Here is a 15,591-nt window from a genome sequence, read left to right on the forward strand (position 1 = left end):
CATCATCCATCTGGCACTAATTTCCAGGGTGCATCTTCATTTCTGTCTCTTTGGTTTGAGTTACAGCAGCTCTGTAACATGTGCATGATTTGGCACTGAAAATTTAATGTCTAAATCACAAGTACCATTCACAAAAAAGTTTTTTTTAAATTGTCTTAGTTATATACTCATAATCTCCATAACATAATACTTGTTTGATTTGTCATTGGTTGTTACATTTTATGGGGTCTAGTTTCTGTTTTAGAATTTTGCCCTTTTTTAAGCAGATAATGTATTCATGTGGTTTAAAATGTTATGATTACGTAGTGAAAAGTAGTTACCCTCCCAATCTGGGAGGTAACCTGCAGTTACTTTCCCAGAAATAACTGTTACTAGTGTTCTTTCTGAGAGAATAATATTTGACTACTTTTTAAAAAGCAGTTTTTAAACGGCTGCTTTGTAACAACACCCAACACTTTGAATTTTAAGGTTTTAACTGGGAATAATGTATTGATTTTTTTCTCTCTTCCTTTTTTTTCTGATTCTGATTAAAATATTTCTGTAAACCTGAAAATAGCTTCAAATGAAGTTGGTTTTTAAGCCAGTGTGTTTTCTTCAAGAGTCCTTTTTTGTTCAATATGAAGTAAATGAAAGAATATCTCATTCTGAGACGCCGTGCAAAGACTCCACTATGAGATTGTTCCCTCTTTTCTAATAAATGACTTCAGGAAGTTATTATAGAAGCCTTATTTTATATTCAGACATACAATTTCAGGCTTATGATATATTAACCTAATTTGCATATACATTCCGAGGCATAAAAGACATCTTTATTTGGCTGTCAGAAATCTAGGTTTTTGGGGAAATGCTGGTCAAAGGATACAAAATTTCAGTTAGATAGGAGGAATAAGTTCAAGAGATTTATTGCACAACATGGTAACCTAGGTTAATAACAATGTATTGTATTGAAAATTGCTAAGATAGTAGATTTTAAGTGTTGTCATCATGAAAAAAAATAGTAAACATTTGAAGTAATGATACGTTAATTCAATCGAGCGATTCCACAGTATATACATATTTCATAAAAAGGACATGGTAAATACATATAATTTTTGTCAGTTTCAAAATAAAAGCAAATATATTAAAAAATTTTTAAATCTAAGTTTTTGACAGTTATGTGAGCAGAGTATATTCACATCAAGTAATGTATAGATGAAAAGACCGTAACATTCTTACTTTAATGATTTTTTCCAGGCATGTTCTTCATGTTTTAGGTCTTCTTAATGCAATGTTTAACTCATACAAAATGCAGTTGTTGGCATCAGAATTAATCAATACGAACTATTGTTTAGATATTATGAAATAAATGAAGTCAGATTTTTTTGGTGATTGTGTTTTATTGTTATTCCTAAACATTTGAATTTCACTTACTAGAATTATTTTCTGTTGAGGAAAAAATGGAGATATTTCAGTTTGGGATTAGTGTCTAATGGGTAATATATAATAGTTTATAAATACACTTTACAAGGAAAATGAAGTTGACGTTTAAGTAATGATTCCAGGATCTTCCCTTGTTTTACATTCATATTTATGTTACTGACGATAGTGGAGCTGCAGGATATTCCCACTATTGGGGCACACAGGGGAGATACTTAGTAAAGAGAAGCTGGGATTTTCCTTTACCCTTGAATGTGACCAAAATAGTACCTCAAAAGTAAAGCAGCCATATTTAAGCAATTAACTTTTCCTAACAAGTGAGGCCTTAATGAAGGAAAATGGATATACAGAAACACATGCATAGTCTACCTTTACTAAAACAATGCGTATACAGGGGATTGAGCTTCATTTTGACATTTTAAGTACATGTTAGATCCATCTTTTTCACTATTTACATTCCTTCACATGAGCAGACTGGGAATAAAAAGGAAACTAGTCAAAGGAATAGGACTTTAGTGTTTAAACTGGAAAAGCTCAGCAAGGAAAGACAAAGTGGGTAGAAACAACATCACTGAAAGAGCTGCAGCCCTTTGCCTGTGCCTACACTCTGAGGGGACCCTGCGGGAGAAGCTGTTCCTTCCTGAGCTTGTGTGCAAGACCAGTAAGCTGAAGGCAGAGCAACCCTCAGGGATGCTGGCTGGTGAATTTAAGCTTTTAAGTCATTGCCAGTATTATTACAGAGTAAGCAGAGACGTTAATATAGATTTTCATTTTTAAAAACTGATATTTCAATACTTGATGGTATGTCTTGAGTCCAGGTATTTTGAAGGTGAGGAGCAGTCATGTCATGTTTATGTGGTCACAGAAACAGCACAGGCCAGCCGATTTAGACTTTTGTAAAATCAGTATCATCTACCTCCCTCTTCCTGAACTAAAAGGCTTTTTCAAATTCTGTTTACTATGAAGTAGTCAGTGTGTTTTAGGCCTCAATAAAGAGGAATGACATTTGCCGTTCTTATTTTAAACTTTGGTATTACTAGTTACTGCAGTTGTTAGAGTTTTGAGCTTATAATCCCATCTTGAAATCTTTTCTTCTAAGATTTTCCATCCATTAAATTTATACTGAATAATTTTAGATAATCTCTTTTTCAGTTCTTGAAATGATCACTTACTAGAGAGAAAATAATTTATTCAGAAGTTTGCTGCACACAAGGGAACCCAAGATGGCTCTTTGCTTTGGTTTCAATACGTGTATTAACATGTTTGCAGACAGTCAGGTGAACTTTGCCTAGCCATGGAACCCAGCCAAAGAAAACTGCTTGCCTTACACAATAGAAAATGAATGGCATATATTTACAGCTGGCCTTTTTTGGGGGTTTTACTTTGAGAGCATTTCCCTGCTTCTCATTAACCTGCTGGGCTTACTGTTGATCCAAGTATCTGGAAATACACGGTGGCATTGAGCATTTGTCTTGGGCAAAACTGGTTTCTTGAGGCCGTAGGTGAGCTAGTATAATGAATGAATGGAGATTGGTGAGGAAGAGAGAGGAAATTTCTACTTTACTGTGGAGCGGATAGCCAGACAAAGTTGTCATAGTGTCATAAACGAGCAGGAAACAAATAGATGCTCAGTAGCCAAGACAGAGCTGTGGAATTCTTGCTTTCCCTTTCTGTAACTGGAAGTAATAGAAATGAATAAATTTCTCTAAAATCTTGTCATTGACTTTGCTGTTAACATATTTAGGATGTGGAGTGTTTCATGTAATTCTCAAGGACATCAGTAAACATTCTGATAAGTAACTTATTTTCCTGCTTTCAGGAGTTAGAGTACTTACACTGAGAAGAGAAGTATATACTCTGAATATAATTTTCCTTAGTTGTTTTAAAATAATATTTTTTAAAATTGGGCTTTAGGATTTATACTAAACACAATTATAGCTTTAAAAGCAAGCTATAAGCCTCCTGACAACTGCAAATGAAATTCTTAATTGTGGCAGCTCTCATACTCTTTTTGTTTGTGAAAATCTCTTCAAAATGAAAAAGAAGCCTTGTAAGTACCTTAAGGGTGAGGTATTCTCTTTCATAATAACCTTTATAATGTCTCCTATTAGTATGTTTTGATTCACAGTGTAAAGAAGCACCTGTAACTCTGTCTGCCTTCTATTTTTCTAGTGTCTTATTTAGACAGTTTTTGTTGTTACTGAGGATTTTGTTTGCTTCAGTGCGTTGCAGAACACACCCATGCAGTGTGTTTGGAGCGAGGGAGGGGCTGTGTGTACCTTTACTTTCTCCCATTTGTAGCTGGCAGTGAGTTTGCTCTCCTGCTGGAGTAGCAGCATCAGAATGCTAACATGGGCTTGCTTTAGTTATCGATGAGGGGTGGATGAAGCTTTGTGCATCAGCAAGACCATGGACCCTATTACAGCACCCCTGAAGCTCATTTTGAGTAATTTATTTAGTCTTTAAATTGTGTCCTTTTGTTGAAATACCCTAGGGGCATCACAATGAACACATTTATTAACAGTAAGATTTAAAACATAATAGTAATTAGCAGTTTCAACCGATGAGGAGACCACATCATCTTAAACTTGTTTACTTGTTTTATGTTTACTTAACATTTTAGATGACTTTTCTATAGTTACTGAAGTCACAGAAGTACATTATTTTCTATATAGATTGAGATAATTTTCATAAAAGTAGAGCCAACCATATCATTTATATTACACATTGGACCAGTGAATAAACTAAAACAAATTTATTAAGAAATAGTCTTTGCTGTTCCTCAGAAAGCAATTATAAAAGATAATATACATAATATAAATGATTAGTTTAATAAGTATGACTCACCTATAACCTCGTAGCTACTTAGACCTCACAAGACTTTGTGGAATTAAGTAATTAGCTTATAATTAGTTCCTCTACTGGACTGAGAGACTTAGGAAAATTAAAGTGGGGCTCCATTTACTTATGTCTGCCACGTAATTCAGTCACAGGGACCTCTTGTAGCTAAAAAAGAGAAAAGATCGTTTTGGACACCTGTTCTCTACCATACCTATAGAAGAGCCAGTAAATACAGGGAATGTACTTAAAAAAAGTGATCCATGACAATTTTTGTTACTTTGCTTACATTTTAAGACATCAATAATAAAGTACTCTTGTGACGGAAAACAGTAAGACTGATATGTTAAAGTGACAAATGTGTTGGAATTTTCTCTTTGGCTTGTAATTAATAATTACCTAGACTAATTAGCAAATATCATGTTTTTCTGACTCCTTTCATTAATCCGTACGTTGGCTCTCCTGCCCTCACCGACTGCCCTCACTATTATTGACAGGAAGTGTAGTCTTTTGGGAGTCAGGACTTCAGTCTCCTCTGCTGACTCAGTCTGTGAGCATGGGTAAGTCTAAGGCGCGCTCTGTGTCACAGCTTGCCCATTATGACATCCGTACAGCAGCCTCCAGCCCATGTGTCTCCCTGCGGCCCTTCTTCATTACATCGTGTGTTCTTATATCTCATTGTCATGTTTGCCATGTGCTATTCATTGGGCAGCAGAAACAGAAAGCATGGAAGATAACTTCCATCTCAGCTAACCAGTGGAATTTTCCTTAGATACAAATTAGTGGTGTTGCTGTTTAATACAGACCTCACAGCTGTATTAGTAAACATACTTGCCAGCTCTCTCAATTAGTCAGACTTTCCTGCCGTATTTAAAGAGAGTAATTGACATATTTGTTATTCTCAAAAATAATGTGTCTAATTTAGAATATGTAGTTTCTATTGATGGTTTTTAAGGGTTGGCAGGTATGTGTTAACATTTTTATGATAGCATCAAACTGTCAGTTAAAAGACAATTTTCAGCTCTTTTTAAAGCCCAAATTCATATTTTTATGGTATTTGTGTTGTTGTTTCCATTAAGATAATGCTAATCATTGGGTGTCTATTTCACCAGTTAAATTTTTGATATATGGCCTCTGCGTTTAATGAAGACATAACAAGAAAAGCAAAAAGTCTGATTCACAGCTTGCCTTTGGTTCTCATAGTCTAAGTTTAAAAACTGACAAGTGTTACAGTTGGTCAGCACTCTCTGCCGATTTGCGATTTGTAGCTACAAAATAGAAGACCCTCTTTGACAGAAGCCTTGATCCTGACATAGCAGTTAAGAAGAATGTTACTTGGACTGCTTGATCAAACCACTGTCACATATTATAGGAAGGAAAAGTTTGCTGTATCAGAATACTCTGCTCTCCCAAAGTATTAAAAAATTGATATTTCAAGAATGGAAATGATACTTTTTAAAATTATTGTTCGCAAACATTTATTGAATGATCATTGTGACTCTTACTCTAAAATAATTCTTAGATTTTTAAGCCTCTAGTACAATGTTGAAAGTTTATGATATAGTATATTCTCATAAACTTGTTACACAAAGATCTTTAAAAGACTTTTCCCTGACTGTATACAGAAAAATAATTGGAGATGATTCTTGTGGATAACTGAAAAGAAGAACCTAGTTTTAAAGAAGGAGGGCTATAGAGTTAAGCCTAGCAAGAGCCTGCTCTGTTGCACTAAATGTGTGGTGGCAGGCGCCTCAAAGCCATAGTCGGAATAATCTTACATATGCCTCCTGGATTGTTGGGAAGATTGAATAAAATAAAGCATCTAAAGTGTCTAGCACATACATGGCACATCTTAGGCCCTCAGTACGTGTTATAATTAACCCAGCCTTGCATGCCTGATGTGAGAATACCATGATGGAGGCACCAACTTTGGAGCCAACCTAAGCCTAGATCTTAGCTATACCATTACTAGCTATGTGAATTTGGACCAATTAGTTACCTTCCCTTTGCCTCAGTGTCCTTATCTGCAAACTGGGGATCACACTAGTATTTGTTTCATAAGATTGCTATGAGGATTAGATCAAGTAATCTAAACCAAGTATTGAGAATAGTACAGGCACATAATTAGCACTTTATTTATTAGTATGTATATTTTGAGAATGCAGTATCGTTAACCCTTGGACAATGTAGGGGTTGGGGCACCAGGCCCCCCTGCAGTAAAAAATCCATGTATAACTTTTGGCTCCCTCAAAACCTATCTAACGATAGCCTGCTGTTGACTGGCAGTCTTCCTTATAACATAAACAGTTGATTAACACATATCATGTATGTTATATGCATTATGTACTGTATTCTTACAATAAAGTAAGCTGGAGACAAGAAAATGTTATTAAGAAAAGTCATAAGGAGCTGGGTCAGTGGCTCCCCGCTATAGTGCCAGCTACTCAGGAAGATCCCTTGAGCCTGGAGTTCAAGACCAGCCTGGACAATATATAGCAAGACCTCATCATAAGAAATAAAGGAAATTATGAGGAAGATATTTCTACAGTATTTTACTGTATTTATCAATACTGGAAGTTTACACAGTGTGTTTGTAAAATGAATCATCTGTCTGAAGTGGTGGGCAACCGCAGCTGCAGACCTCAATCTATGGTAAATATCAAGCAATTCAACTTTTTCTTCTAATGTCATGACATTTTTCTGCTTCTTGGGAGCACCTCCAGAATCACTAGTGGCACTTCGTAGGAGTCTCATTATGCAAAGTTTAAGGTACTGCACTAAACATGATGAAAAATATGTGAGAACCTTAAGAGATTACTTTTTACTTCATGCACCGTTTCCTGGAGAGACAACTGCTCACGCGGAGATCGTGAGCCTCACTTGGTGTTCTCAGCGGTACTCGCAGCTCTTGAGCTTCACCATGATAGCAACAGGAGGTGACTGCAAAATTGTCACAGTAGTACAATATCCACTACAGTTGATTTATGTTCATTTACATTGCTCAACTGTAAATGGTTCCTCGTATGGTCTATATGTGTATGTAAGTTTTGGTAAATTTTAACTTTTTATAATAGATTTGTGTATATTTTATGGTAGTAAATGACAAAATAGACTAGTTTCCACATATAGTTTATACATTCACAACATACCTAACTTTTTCTTAATTCCTTCGATATTTCTAGGCTGTGTGGTTCATCTGAACTTTTTCAAATTTTCACACATCTCCAAAAATTTTTGCAACACATTTATTGAAAAAAATCCAAATATATATGGACCCATGAAGTTCAAAGTCATGCTGTTCAAGGGTCAACTGTGTTTTAATTCATACTAAGTCAGTGTAGTTTTTCAGAATTTTCACCATGATGTTTTATAACTTAGCATTTCTTTCTGTCGTCCCAGTGACTTTTGCTCCCATTTTCTGCAAGTTTTTTTTTTTTTTAAAAAAGGCAAAATGACATTCAGTTTCTTAATGTCTCACCGTGTACCTTCATAACATTTGAAGAGCAGCTTATCTGATGAGTGCTGAGAGGGCAAAGGCGGTGGGCACTGATTTCCCATGAAGTTCGTCTCTTGTTGGTACTGCCAGTTCCCACAATCCTAGCATTCTCTAGGCATCAGTCAGTGTCTGCAAAAAAGGATTTTCAAATATTAAAGCATGTGAAAAGACAAACAGGCCAAAACTCAGAGCTCTCTAGGGACTATGACCTCCAAAACAGACTCCATTCTGACATTTTCACAGGCTACTTGAAGGAATTCCAGCAGGGTTGTTCCATTTGGTAAACTCCTAAACAAACCCTCTGTCATCGAGGACTGATTTATAGAATTTTCTCCTTATGTACTTGTTCTGAAGAGATTAAGATAGTAGATATGGTTGCTGAGACTCTTTTAAAAGGCATTTGATATATATGATAAGTACTATACAGAAGACTTTTGGTATTTTGAAGTAATAAAACAGTTATTTTTAATGTTTAAAGAGATTTTGTGTTCTGAGTTGTCTTCTAAATTCTTTTTCTTTTTGATTCCAGGAAATCTATGTCATAATCACATCTCTAAATTAAGTTTTTTTCATTATAAACCCAATCATTTAACAAAGAAATTGAATAAACTTAGAAATTATCTTTGTATAAACAAATATGTTAAAATATGTTTATGCATATATATAAATATATACATATGATATACATATGTCATATGTTTTACAGTGACCTTTAGAATATGTGAAACAGAAACAGTTCCGGTGTTGTAGAATGTTCTTCTGTGAAATCTTGGTGTAATGGCAGCTGTTTAGATGATGCTCTAAGGTCACTAGAGGGGGTGGATCTATAAGTTGTTTTTCAATTAATCTGGATCCTCTTAAAATATTTTACTGTGTATTTTTATGCATTTCTTTTTTAAAAAAGAAGAATATAATGCTAAAAATAAATGAGAAGGGCAGAACCCAAGAGATTTGGAGCCTGGAGAACTTAAGGAAATGGGTAATTAGGATTTATTTGGCTTGTAGTTAGCCCTAACTGCTAACAGCCTCATGGTGGTCTCATCTGAAGTCTGTGAGTGGCATGTATGAAATTCCAGGGTGAACAGCATTCCACATTGGGAGGACCAGGTTTGTTGGGGAATTTTGTATGGTTTGTTTCCTTCTTTGTGTGTTTCTTTTTAATCCTTTAAATGAATTCTTTAATTGAATTAACAGAGTTTTAACTGCTAAATAAAAGTCCTATACAATCAAAAATTTCTTAAGATTTGATATCTGATTCTGTTGTAGGAATGTAATATATTTTGGGAAAGAGTTTAAAAATGGGACACAGGCAAGTAAATTGATTTATGATGCTCTCAACCAAGCTTCACAAAATTAGTACTAAAAATAAAATTCATGTTATCATATTCTAATAACCTGTCATTAACCTAGCATATTTTAGATCTCCTTAGTGGAAAGACATGAAAGTGAAATAATAAATTGCTTAATTGGTCAAAATTAGTTATTGAGTTATTGACTGTACTAGAGAATTGTGTGGCTCTTGATTGATGTTTAAAATATAAATAAAATCTGCTAAAAAAAATAAACGTGTGTGTTACTGTTTCTCTCAAGCCAAGAATAACAGCGATATTCAACTAGACATGATCTTAATATGAAAAAGTATTACTTTTCTAATATGTTTTCTAACAACTTTTTTATTTCTCTATATTTGTTAGTCTCTTCATCTTTTTCAAAGAAATGGAATTTGGTTAAATAGCAATTTGCGGATGAACCAATGAAACCTCTGGTTGCATACTTTTGTACTTGTTTGTGCATAGAAATCGTGTAGCTGTTTGATGGATTGCTCAGTGCTTTCTGAACCCTCAAGAGAAGGAAAATGCTTGTACCTTCAGAAAGTTGAAGATTTTATTTGAATACCCAAATATTATAATTTGAAGGATTTTCTAGATAATGGAATTTAAACTCAATCATAACAAGTTAGGACTAAAAAATTTTCATTTGAAGAAATTCAAGAACTTAGTCTTAAATTATAACTGTCAGAGTCCAGTGGTGTTTGAAAATACTTTGGTTTTTGTTTTTAACTATTACAATGAAACTATTTAAAATGAATTCTCTCATGAAAAAATATATATTTCTTAAATGACCCCAAATGTTTCATGTACCTTTGAGGGTTATATAAATGTCAATTAGGTTCAGTTGATTAATAAAGTTGTTCAAATCTTCTATACCTTTATTGATTTTCTTTTTACTTGTTCTACCAATTAGAGAGGAATGTTGAAAACTCCAGCCACCAACATGTATTATTTCTAAGTGTCATGTGCTTACAACTACATGAAATATATTTTTCTCACACTTTTACCTTTAACCCATCTGTATCTTTATATTTAAAGTGAGTTTCTGGTCGGAAATTGTGGCTCATGCCTGTAATTTCAACACTTCGGGAGGCCAAGGTGAGAAGATCATTTGAACCCAGGAGTTCAAGATCAGCCTGGGCCATAAAGCTAGGCCCTGTCTCTACAAAAAATTTTTAAAATTAGCCAAGCATGATGACACATGCCTGTAGTTCCTGCTACTTGGAGGGGCTGAGGTGGGAGGATCACTTGAACCCAGGAGTTTGAGGCTGCAGTGAACTAGGATAACACTACTGCACTCTAGCCTGGTGACAGAGTGAGACCTCATCTCCATTTTTGAAAGATTTTTTAAATATTAAGGATAAGCTTGCTGTTAAAGTAGAAATGAAAAAAGAAATTTTAAAAATTAGTGGGTTTCTTATAGATAGCATAGAGCCGAATCTTTTTAAAATCTAGTCTGACAATCTCTTACAATTTTAATTGCAATATTTAGATCATTTACATTTAAGGTAATTATTGGTATATGTGGTGTAATAGTTATCTATTGCTTTGTAATAAATTACTTTAAACCATAACAGCCAAACACAGTATGCATTTATTCTCTCACAGCTTCTGTGGGTCAGGAATTCAGGCATGTCTTAGCTGAGTACCTCTGCCTCAGAGTCTCTCAGGAGTCTGTAATCAGAGTGTCAGCCAAGGCCAGAGTTTCATTTGAAGGTTCAATTAGGGAAGGGTTCATGTCCAAGCTTACTTAACATTGCTCTTAGCAAGATTCCGTTCCTTTGGGACTGTTGGACTCAGAGCCTGAGTTCCTTGCTGACCATTGGCTGGAGGCCATCCTCAGTTCCTTGCCACCTGGGTCTCTCCAACATGACAGCTTTCTTTATGAAAGCCAGTAAGAGAGAAGTCTTCTGGCAGGACAGAGTGGTAATCTTTTGTAACATTCCTTAAACTTAACCATGTTCGATTGATTAGAAGCAAATTACTCAAAGGGAGAGGATTATACAAGGCCATAAAAACTAGGAGGCAGGGATCCCTGGGACTACCCTAAAGGCTGCCCATCACAATTGAGTTCAAATCCATCATCCATCATCTTGCTCTCTCTCTCTATATATATATATTTGTCTTAGGTGTTCTCTCTCACTTCTTCTTGTCTTGCCTTGTTTAATTTTTTTCCCATTTTACTTTATTTTTATTTTACAGTGCCTTATTAGATATACCTCTTTTTTTCAAGTACTCCCTGATCTTTTAAAATGCATATCTAATATGCAGCTAATCCCACCCAATAAAAGTTTATTTTCGTTTTACCTCTAGAAGTTTTATTTTGTTCTTTTTTGTACTGTCCATGTTTCTCCATGTTATATTTATGTTTTCTTTTAAATACTTGTATATAGTTATAGTAGCTGTTAATAGTTTCATTTATTTTTGTCCTTCTGGGTCTGTTTTTATTGATGAATTTTTCTCCTATTTAAGAGTTGCATTTTGCTGCTTCCTGGTGTAAGTAGTATAGTAATTTTTCATTGGATATAACTTTGTGAATGTTGCATTACTGAGTGTCTGGAATTTGTTTTTGTTGTCTTCAGTTAAAGAAAGTTGGGCTTTGGTTTGGTAGGCAGCTAAGTTACTTTTGGATAACCTTCAAGGCCTTTCTTAAATTTTTTTAGGAAAGATGTAGGGTAGCATTCGTGGCAGGGAGACCCCCTTTAAAGGTATCTCTGCTGCATGCCCTGCTAAGTGCCCCAGGGAGGACATTTCAGTCAAGCCGGTTGGAGCTCAAACATTTCCCGACCTTGTATAACCACTCTGGGAATTTCTTGCCCTGGCCATTTCTTGCCCAAACTCGTGAAATTTTGCTCTGTGTACAGCTTAGCACTCAGCAAAGATTCCAGGGCACCATTAGGCAGGTTTCTGGAACTCTTTTTCAGCATAGATCCTGTTTTTCACAAATCTTCCCTGAAACTTCAGCTGCATTAGCCTGCTTAAGCTCTCCTCTCATCTCTGTCTCCTCAGTTCAGCAAGCCTAACAAGCTCCTCTGTGATTCCTTCCTCCTCTCACCCACAGTCTAGAAATTGCCTCCAGGCAGAAAGTTAGGGCAGTTATGGGCTCATCTCATTTGTTTCCCTTCTCTCAGGGGCCACAGCCCCGCATTACCTGTTTCCCAATGCGTGAAAGCAATTGTTTCATGTATTTTGCCCAGTTATCTAGTTTCCTATGGCAGGAAGTTAAGTCCAATGATTGTTATTCCATCATGGCTGGAAAACAAGAGTCTGGAATTGGGATTTTCACATAGGCCCTTTGCTTTTCCTGTGACACATGCTTCCTCTCAGTACATATGGATGAACTTTCTGACTAGGATTACAGTAGCAATATCAGTTTATTTTTGGATCCACCCAAACGCTCAGACCTTACTGGAAGTACCAAGTTGCTCTGCTTTTGATCAGTGGATGAATGAAACCAAATTGTTGGTTAAAGACCAAGGCTAATAGTTATGGCTGGTTCTCATGGCAAGTAGCTTTTCACTTTTGCTGTTGATGCAGAATGGTCAGCGAGACTGTCAGAGAAGATACCATGCTAGGGCCTCTGGGATTGCTTGGAGATAATGGCATGGTCATTCCTTTGGTTCAAGAAGTCATCTCTTTTTTTAAATTTGAAGCCTCAAGGAGGAAAGGTTTCACTGATTGGCAGAATCCATTCTTCATTAATAAATAATTGATTGTATATTATTTTCTCTTATAGAAATATTGAGATTTTAAAATATTCTCTTTTCCTCAATATTTGAATTTGATTCAACTTGGCAAAAGATTCAGCCTTTAAAAGAGACAACTAAAGACTATTTTCCTTCTCACATGTATATTAAATGGGAACTTTCTGGTCAGGATAATCTCGGTTATAATAAGAAAAAAAACAAGGTCCAGCTAACCATCCTTTTCACACCCTCCCGTCATGCGTTCCTCCTATCAACCACTCCCCACTCCCCCATGCGAAGGAAAAGGTCTTGGAATGAAATATATCAAATTATTTTGGAAATTTACATACATATAAACTATTCCCATCTCTTTCTATAGTTGGCATTTTTCATAATGTGCACATAGTACTTTTATATCAAGGTAAAAATCTTTTTTAAACAAATGTCATATAATAGGGACTATCAGAGTGATTGACAGTGAGTTGGTAGCTCATGATTATATCATGATATTGGGAGGATTCTACTTAGAGCTGACTAATCGTCAAGTCGAATCTTCACAACATGTCATAGGTTCTCATTAACACCAGAGCTTTAAAGAAGAATTTAGGTTGATAAAGAGTTTTGAGTGGTAGGATAGAAATAAGATAGAATATCACTGAGATTATCTGATAACACCACTCAAAAGTATACGTCAGCATAATCATGGAAACATAATCTGATCAAAATCTCTGTGGTCTGGCTCCCCAAAGTTCGTAATCCCTACTTTTTAGCCTTGGGCCTAGTGGTTTAAGGTTCCCATCTTGGTTCACAGGGCCATCCCTTACTGCCCACATGAGCTGTGGTGTGCCTGTCTCCCAGTGGCTGAGAAGCCAGCATGGGAGTTAGGAGACAGGGAACAGATGGGAATCTCTAGTAGTGGGCTTGGTGAGGGAGGCTTCCATGTCAAAACTGGCCACAGAGATGGAGAATAACTGATTTACAGCAGATAGATGCAGCTCCAACAAGGAACTATTGAGTTTGTTTCTCAGGTTCATTTGGTCCAAGTGACCTGCTGATACTACAGATACTGATACTACAGATAGAAGCCAAATAAATGAGATGTCACTGAATAAATGAAACATGAAAAGACTGTGTTTTTGAAAATTAGAATTGTCAATGTATACTTACACTTTGTACTTTAGAATATATCATATTCTATTTTTATCAAATGACTTATATATACAGTTTCATTTTATTGGCCCAAATGTTTGAAAATGTAATTATTTGAATTAATGTATTAATTAGTTTTAATGTGTTGTTGCAGAATGTTTTCCAATATAATTTTTATTTTTAAGCTATACAGTTTTTATAAGGGACAGTTCCCCCACTTTTGCTTTGTTAAGGACTATAATCATGTAAATTAAATACCTAACACTGCTATTTTGACTTTCTTAGTTACCATGTGTCTTCTCACAAAAACAAACCATTTCTTTTCTCATTCCTTTTGGTAATGTAACCAATCAACACATATTTTTATAGATCCACCTACAAACAAGGCACTGTGTTAGATTTTTCCATGTGTTTCTGCATATTTCCACATTCTTCTTTCTTGCCTACACAGTAGGCCTAGAACTGATTGGTAAATAGTGAGTTAAACTATTAAATTCTGCCAGTAGTGAGAGGATGTCTTCCCTGACTAGGCAAAGGTATTTTACCTTTGAAGTAGATTTTAATTGTTTCCATTTTATAAAACCTATAAATTGAGGGTCAGAGAAATTAAATAATGCAGAACACCCAGCTAGCTAATGAGGAATAAAGTTTTAAAGTATATGGTTGGTTCTAAAGCTACCTCTAATGGTTATAAATAGTGCTATTACAATAGAAAAAAAAATAACTTTCATTTGAAAGGTAGTTAATTAAAGATATGTTTAAGATTATTAAAATGCTTTTATTTTTTATATAATGAATATGGCTATAAAAGGTATAAGTGTAATCATATGCAAAGCTAAAAAGAGGTGATTTTACTTGAGCAAATTGTTTTATTTTAAAAGCCTGTTGAAGGTTAAGACATTCTATAGTCAACCATCTACCTTGTTGAACTTGCCTAGATTCCCTTTCATTTAAGTTTATTCATATATAATAGGTGCTATATAAATTTTATTCATGTGGAGAGCTGGGCACGGTGGCTGACGCCTGTGATCGCAGCCACTTGGGAGTCTCAGCCAGGAGGATCACTTGAGGCTAGGAGTTCAAGATAGCTAGGGCAACTTAGCAAGACCCTGTCTCATAAAAATAAAAAGAAAAAAAGAAAGAAAGAAAAAGAAAGAAACATATGCCTGTGGTTCCAGGTACTTAGGAGGCTGAGGAGGGAGAATTGCTTGAGCCCAGGAATTGGTGAGCCATGATCACACCACTGCGCTCAAGCCTGAGCAACAGAGTGAGACCTCACTAGGTGTTTTCATGTGGCTATTCATACAAAGAAAGAAAAACTCAGTGTTCTCAAGTTGTATTCTACTTTATACTTTTCTCAGAAAATGTTGCCATGCTAGGAAGAATTACTTTACAACCAAGGACCTTGGTAGTCTAGAACACAGTGCTGTAGTCAATTTTGTGTGTTTTCATTCTAGCTCAGTACTTTTGAAGGTACTCAGCTAAATGAATGAAGAAATTTTAAAAATTTCTCTAGTGGAAGATGTCCAAATAATTTTTTTTTACCTTTTAAACAAATGTACTTTCACATTTGCCAGTAAAATTGAAAGCCTGAAAACAGATTATTATGGGAATTTATATCATTTTTAAAACTAAAATGAAAATCTCCCTTTACTAGTTCTATAAGTCAGTTGTA

General features: G+C 35.3%; 1 protein-coding gene across 26 annotated transcripts in view; it reads left to right on the forward strand.

Moving 5' to 3' along the window:
- Positions 1 to 15,591, forward strand: part of MRTFB (myocardin related transcription factor B) — a 310,684-nt gene that overhangs the window by 185,894 nt on the left and 109,199 nt on the right. For 10 of the 26 annotated variants that reach the window (XM_077987084.1, XM_077987083.1, XM_077987086.1 and 7 more), the window contains 2 exons: positions 4,752 to 4,814; positions 5,367 to 9,315. The exons of 12 other annotated variants lie outside the window; for them this stretch is intronic. In XM_077987084.1, coding sequence (XP_077843210.1) covers positions 4,752 to 4,814; positions 5,367 to 5,398 — 95 coding nt within the window. In that variant the 3' untranslated portion in view covers positions 5,399 to 9,315. Of the gene's footprint in view, positions 1 to 4,751; positions 4,815 to 5,366; positions 9,316 to 15,591 lie in introns of those variants that run through there. 4 more of the 26 variants (XM_015125644.3, XM_077987065.1, XM_015125643.3 and 1 more) reach the window with 1 other exon arrangement.

The sequence above is a fragment of the Macaca mulatta genome, chromosome 20, assembly GCF_049350105.2.
Source record: "Macaca mulatta isolate MMU2019108-1 chromosome 20, T2T-MMU8v2.0, whole genome shotgun sequence".
In the NCBI taxonomy this organism is placed as follows: Eukaryota; Metazoa; Chordata; class Mammalia; order Primates; family Cercopithecidae; genus Macaca; species Macaca mulatta.